The sequence below is a fragment of the Pelmatolapia mariae genome, linkage group LG8, assembly GCF_036321145.2.
Source record: "Pelmatolapia mariae isolate MD_Pm_ZW linkage group LG8, Pm_UMD_F_2, whole genome shotgun sequence".
In the NCBI taxonomy this organism is placed as follows: domain Eukaryota; kingdom Metazoa; phylum Chordata; class Actinopteri; order Cichliformes; family Cichlidae; genus Pelmatolapia; species Pelmatolapia mariae.
In genome coordinates, this window is record NC_086234.1 from 17,781,383 (window position 1) to 17,788,585 (window position 7,203).

At 37.9% G+C, this 7,203-nt stretch overlaps 1 protein-coding gene across 1 annotated transcript; it reads right to left on the bottom strand.

Annotated features, from left to right (window-relative positions):
- Window positions 1-580: 580 nt before the first annotated feature.
- On the bottom strand, window positions 581-2,467 carry LOC134632964 (carbonic anhydrase 4-like). Its single transcript, XM_063481843.1, has 8 exons — window positions 2,392-2,467; window positions 2,284-2,310; window positions 2,025-2,195; window positions 1,655-1,803; window positions 1,445-1,540; window positions 1,140-1,218; window positions 880-1,043; window positions 581-766 (listed from the first exon to the last, which is right to left on the bottom strand). Exons 1-8 carry the CDS (start codon window positions 2,465-2,467, stop codon window positions 581-583), a joined length of 948 nt encoding a protein of 315 aa, XP_063337913.1.
- Window positions 2,468-7,203: the final 4,736 nt, after the last annotated feature.

Genomic DNA, 7,203 nt, shown 5'->3' on the forward strand with positions numbered 1-7,203 from the left:
AATAGTTTAAAATAAATACAAAAAAGGACAAAACAGTCCCCTGATCCTTCAATCACCGTTTGGTAAACTAAACTAGGTGCACGCGCCAACATCAAGGCATATCTTCACGTGTCATCAGATAGTGACACATTCTTATAACGCTGGATTTCATAACTACCAGAACTACACTGTAAATAGTGCAGGTGCATCCCTTTGTCACCCAAGTGTAGCTCTGGCAGCTCAATGCGGACGTGGAACATGCCTCAATTGTTCAGACCGTGTTGGCCCGGCAAAATGAAAACTTGTGCGTGTCATTGCTTAAAGTAAACTTTGCAAGCATGAGGTGCATGCATGCATACAGACGCAAATCTGACAACAGGTTAAAGCTTTGTAGCAGGTAGCCATAATCAAGAATAGCAGAGATAAGTAGCCTTCACCTTAATAAATTATTTTTTCACAATTTTCATGATTATGTGAAACATAAAGAGCTACATTAAAAATCAGCAAAGGCCAGTTTTAATTAAATGGGGAAAGAACACATGTGTTGAAGGGAGGCAACGGGTTGATCAGCAAAGTTTGTTGACAATGTCCTCTTTCTATTTTAGCTCCAACTCCAGCCCAGTGTAAAACTGAGAAGCAGCAGGCCCACGGAGAAGCAGGTTGTGGAGGCAGAGGCCTTGATGCTCTGAGTCCAGACTTGCTGTGCAGGCTGCAGGCTTCTGTAGACGTTTGTCATGAGTTGTGACATGCTGTCGTTGAAGTGCAGTGTGGTGCTGAAGAGGTCAATCTGGTCATGAGACATTTTTTGTTTCCAGTTAGCTCCATGAACCATTAACAGGGCATCTGTGCTTGCAGCAATGACAATTAGGAGACACTAGGAAGAAATGAAATAACACCTACCAGATCTTTGCTGACTTTAATTGGTTCCTTAAAAATGGTCCAGACTACCGCCTCACTGCAAGAGGGGGTCGTCAAGGACCCAAGGTAGCGGTAATACTTAGTGCGATCCACACCGACGAGCAGGTCATCCAGGGAAAACCCGGCTGCAATGGAAACTTTCTGGCCTGAGGACAGAAACAAGACCTACATGAAGGAACTATAAATAACACAATTTAGAGCCAGAAACAGGAGAGGAGGTTTTTTTTCACCAAAAATGTTACCTTTTTCTGTGATGTTGGCCAAGTAAGAGGTCAAATTGCGCCAGCTTTGTGGCTGGCCAGTTGAGATACCTGGCATTACCTGAAAAAAAAGTTTATTGACTGCATTGTTATACCCATCTAAGATTTGGAAACAGAATACCAACGAAACCCCCCCCCCCCCCCCCCCACCCCCCCAACACACACACACACACACACACACACACACACACACACACACACACACACACACACACAACAATGCAGTGACGTTTCAAAACAGAATAACACAGCAGGCATTACATCATCTTGTGCGCTGTTTCTCTCACCTCGATGAAGAAACCAAGAGCTGCGAGTCCGGTGGAGTCATTAACGGCTAGATTTGTATTCCCATTGTAGGATGACTTGCTGTTCACAATATGCAGCTGGGAAAATTCATAAATTCATAAACTCATACAGATGTTTGCTTGTTTATTTTATTTTATTTATTTATTTTTACAATTTAATATGTACAAAATAAACGTTAAAAAAATCTGTACCTCCATAGGATAACGCTTTCCATCTACTGTATGCTCTGAGCCGGGCACAAAGGAGCCGTTGCCCCAGTGCAAGTGAAACTGGAGGCTGTCGTATTGCTCTGACAGGTCCCCTCCTGAAATCTTAACTCCGCTCTTAAAGGTCACTTTGACTGGAAGAAGATGGAAAAACAAAAACATGGTGAAGTTACACCTAACCTGCAAGGAGTAAGAGGAAATGTTCAGGTCCAAGGCAGTTTAATTGTAGAGAAGAGGAGGGCTCTGAAATCCGAGTAAGACATGTTATCTTTTTTCAAATTATTATTACTATTATTATTATTATTATCTAAAAAACACGAGAGGACACTTTTGTAGCCATACACCCGGTGCTTACCTGTGTTGCCAGTATTTTCTATGGATGTCATTGCGGAGGTGTCGTCGTACTTCACAAAAGTGAATTCACTCAGGTTGTCGTTCGGTGTGGCTGATGCTGAGACGATGTCAATGGGTGACTGTCGGCTGCCGTTGCAATTCTGGGAGGAAATTGTCGGCCAGGCTGTGTCATCTATAAGGAGAAAGGACACGTGAAGTCACCGGAGAGCGGTCACACAGTGGGCAACATGGAATAGATAATGGAGATATTGGGTACTTACTGCAGGATGGGAGGTGATAACACCAGGCTGGATGAAAAAAAAGATAGGGTTAAAACAGGACATTCAGATTCCCTTATGTAGACAAAAAGCTCTTAAGTGAATACACACCTATAGGTTGCGATGCGCAGTGAGCGGCGGGTACGAGGACGCACACAGCAAACGCAACAACTTTAAACCACTCCATCTGAAACGAGCAAAAAGCCACATTGTTTAGAATCGCACATATTTAAAAAATAATAATTAAATTAAATAAAATTAAAATAATCTGAAAAGATGTAAAACACAGAAATGAATGAATGAATTCATTAATTAACAGGTTGCTGTACGGAATGACAAATTTACCTATATAAAAACTTTGACCATTAAATTCTAAAAATTAACTAATGCTAAAATTTCAAATGCTGCAGTTTGCTGCTAATTGAGAAAAGAATGCAACAAATGCAGGTTTCTGACTGTAGCTTAATTCTCCCTTCTGTCCACTTCACCTGAGCAGCACCGTGGTTACCTTTGATGCACCTGTGCCTCCGTTCAGCCTGTTTTCAGATGCAGCTCAGCTCACCCTCCCTCTTTTTATTCCCTCAGTGCATCCTGCAGCTGGCCGGACACCGCCTCCATGTGACATGTGAGTAGGTCTTTATCTCTCCGCAATAATTTCGCGGAAGTACGACGGAGTATTAAGGCGACATTAAGAAAAAAATTATTATCGACCATTTTGAGAATAAAGTCGAAATTTCGAGTTTAAAGTCGTAACTCTGTTTTGAGAATGTATAGATTACACTCGTTATTTCAAGACAAAGTGGAATCGTACTTCAGAATCGGTTTTCGTAACAAGGAAAGAAATACTTTTTCTTTTAGCACATTAACAAAGTGTGGGTGTCATTATAAGGACGTTGAAAAGATGAAGAAAACTGCACAACTTTGGACAGAAAGGTTATGGATGGTTACAGCCTCGTGCAATAAATATGATGCATGTTTTATAAGAAGACGGCTGATAAATGTAATCTAAACAAGGCATTTTGTAAAGGGTACAGCAAACTTTTTTTTCCCAAAATACAGTTTCGACTTCAATCTCAAAATGATCAAATGATATTTTTTTTCTTAATGTGGCCCTAATACTCCGTCGTGATGATTGATGATATCTCTTTTTTTCATTTATTGTTTTACACAAGCAAGAATTGTGCAATGAACAAGAATGACAACCGTTTGACAAAGAGATTGTTTTATCATGGGTTTTTTTTGTTTTGTTTTTTTTTAGTCATGTTCTATTTGTGTTTTTGTATGATTGTGTGGATTCATGAATAATAAGACGACTTAAAGCAACTGATTGCTAAAACAACATATCAGTGTTTACCTTGGTGGGACTGTTCCTAGAAACCCAGTAGCCAATTCCAGACAGCATGCTTTCCATCATTCATGAGCATTTATGCTTCCCTATGTTGATCTGCATGAAATTAGTTTTTTGTTTTTCTTTTGTGTTTTTGTTGATAGGTGTGAATGCATGACAGGTGAGTGCAGGTGTCAGCTTGGGTTTTTGAGTTTTGGAACTTGATCCATCAATAGTGTTTTCAATGCCAACATTTTTGTTTTAATTAAATGACAAACATTGCAACTAACCAGAATGCTATGTGGGTAATTACACTAACAAGTAATCTTAGATGTCTGTGCTACAGTTTCTTCTTCTTGAAAGATCTTGGGAAGCTGGTTGAACACACAAAGCGTTGCAATACTATAGACATATTGATAGACAGTTCAAGTGTGGTATCACCCATCCAAATCAGTAACAGGAAGACAGCGGCATCCGATTGAGAGTCGTGGCTGTCATTAAAATGGAATGTTTTATTCAGTTTTTCAAATTTCCCACAACCAGTTTTTAGTGAACACATATGATGCTGATGTATCCTGCATACATGTAACCAGGAACCACAGCAGCCTGTTTGTCATAGCTTCACTCTTCTGTAAAGACTAATCAAAGCCATTCAGTTCACAGTTATGCCTTATGTTCATAATAATTTCATAATTGCCCAGAACTTCTGGGTCAAAATACCCTTCTTCTAAAACTTGATTAGTTTAAGAGGTTTTTAATGTTTTATTTGGATACAGCTAATGATACCGAAGACAACATGATCTCCTCTGTTGATTTAGGTATAGAACTTGACGGACAAATCAACAGCTTGAACTACAGTTTACAGGTGGTATATGTCAAAATAACAATGGCATGAGCAGAACATCAAACAAACATCACCCTGCCTTCAACAGTTTTTGCATCCTGCTGACATATGCTCCTAAGAGAGTACTGACCCACCCTTCCTTGGGGATGATAAAAAGCAAAACCTGATTCATCAGCTCAAGCCACCTTCTTCCATTGTTCAATTGTCCAGTGCAGACAGTTCCATCAGCAATGTAGGTTCTTTTGGTGGTCTTACACATTTTATGTATCTGAACCAGCTTTTCATGGTGGCATGAAGCCAGCATATATTGATTCTGCTAGGAACTCTGATATCATCTATGATTGTTGTTCCAATAAATCCTGAAGCTAATGCTTTTTAGGTTTTTTATATATATATATCCAGTTTCTGGGTGTGTTTTGAGATTATGACATTTTAATGGCTCAGTGCCCATTTTAACGTCATAGAATATGATGTGGCTTCTTTCAGCTTTTGTTGGATTAAGCATGTTTCGACCCGTGCAGGAAATTATGACTTGTTCTATTCATTGAAGGGAACAATGTAAGTTTGTAGTTTTGATACATCAAAATATCAGATTTAAACTTCAGTGTTTTGTTGCCAGGCTGTTTTGAGATTACGAGTCAGTGTTAAATGCATCATTTAAAGCTGCAACACCCAGCTGCCTTAATCACTGCCCGTGTGTTTTTTTGTGTGTTTGTGTATCGCTCATATATGGAAGCGTATATGGATGTTTTTGGGGGGGAAGTGACCTGCTAACCTTTGCAAATGCTGCCTGCTCAAGTATTTCACAAATTAATTTATTGCAGTCCATTAAACTGCAATAAGTGTTAGAGGTAGTGGTACATTAAAAAATGTACCACTTAAAGACACATCAACAACCTGTGGATTTTCAAAAGTGGTACATTTTTTTCATTTATCTTCCTTACAAGAAATCTGGAGGAAGTAAGGGAAAGGGGAATTCTAGAAATTTAGACTGGTGAAAATTTTGAAGTTAGGTGTATTTTTCTAGCACGGTATTTGAAGAGTCTTCACCAAACAGAATTAAACAAGTTATATGATACGTTTAAAAAAAAGTTAGATAAGGGTTGAATAATTTTCTAAAAACTGTGTCTTAAAGCCAATGCTACCACAAATGTCTATTTACAAAGAAATAAAAGCACTTCTAATCATTTATTGATGTTACATGTAATACATTTAATTATATTCCATGAAATGACAGATAAAATATTTCCTTAAGTAAGTTTGCAAGTATCATTTTTTGCCATTTACAGAACACGCTCAACCAAATTGTTCTCATTTGGGCTAAAGTTTGGAATGCTAAGTTGTTCAGTTTTACATTTTGATGAGATCAAAAGAACATCTTATGAAAACTCAGTATTACTAATGCTTAATTTGATCTTGGGTTTTAGCATAAAGGAAGTCCTTTGTTTAAAAAAAACAAAAAACAAACTATGGACTTGATTGAATAAAAAAAAGACTATTGTCATTATTCCCCTAAATGAAAAAACAATGCAAAAAGGATACAGTTGGAACATTCATTCCTTGTACTGTTGAGTATATCCTGTATTAAAAGATTATAAGTAGACAAAACATAAAACTATGAAACCTTCCATTTAGCCAGGTAAGCTTGGCACAGACAAGAGCCAAATCTCAGCATTTTCCACTCCTCCCTTTTGATTATTCATTGATTACACAAGTTTATCACATCTACAAATATGAAACAACAGAACTGTTTTCAGATGGAATAGGCACTGTCAGTGTGTAGCAATGGTTATGAGAAATAAAACAGACACAAAACATACATTTTGAACTGAAACATCTGACTCTTGAAATTGGGATTTAGTCAGGTGAGTTGTACAAGTCAGACACCTATTCCACCCATTATGTGTTTATGCACCTCTTTGCATATTGGTTATTATCCTGTCTTCATCCACTCAGCCCCACCAGTCATGTCAGATGACTGCCCCTCCCTGAGCCTGGTTCTGTTGGAAGTTTCTTCCTGTAAAAAGGGACGTTTTCCTTCCCACTGTAGCCAATGCTCTTGCTCATAAGAGATCAGTGATTGTTGTGGTTTCTCTTTAACTGAATTGAATTGAATTGAATTGAATTGAATTGAATTGAATTGAATTGAATTGAACTGAACAAAATAAACAATGGACATAATAAGACTGGTGACATTTATGATTCATAATGATGGTTGGATGTGCTAGGTGAAATATGTATTCTCCAATTTGTTTTCCAATTTGTTCTAGACAGATAAGACATATCAGAGCAGTACTTCACACTTCGTTTTTCCATGGTGCAAAAAGGAAACTAGTAAGAAAACAGTAAGGTGCTTGTAGATAGCAAACTTTGATACATCAAAAAAAGTGCTCTGCTTTTCTCCTGAGCATTTTCCTTAGCCTTTTTTTGTCCCTTCCACACATTTAATGCTTTCAGGGGATTTTCCATTTCAAAAAAATTCTTTTTTAAAAAAATTTTATTTTATTTTCTTTTATCTCTTTTACTTTCTAGTTGTTCTTCTAACTCTGTTAGTAGTCTCAGACTGAAATTTCCTCCTTGTGGGAACCCAAAATGTGTTACTCAAACATGCTGTAATTTGATCAACCAATCACGCCTCTTAAAAGAATGTGTCCATAGGTTACTATTTCAGCCCAGAGTTCTGGGAGCTATGGGAATTAATCACAGCCACTCTTATTGTCTCATGTTCAGATACACATTGTACTAAGAAACT

Coding starts and splice junctions, on each gene's coding strand:
- LOC134632964 (XM_063481843.1), bottom strand. CDS start 2,467: ATGGAGTGGTTTAAAGTTGTTGCGTTTGCTGTGTGCGTCCTCGTACCC. Junction 1,044..1,139: donor GGCCAACATCACAGAAAAAG/GTAACATTTTTG, acceptor TTCTGTCCTCAG/GCCAGAAAGTTTCCATTGCA. Junction 767..879: donor TTAAAGTCAGCAAAGATCTG/GTAGGTGTTATT, acceptor TCTCATGACCAG/ATTGACCTCTTCAGCACCAC.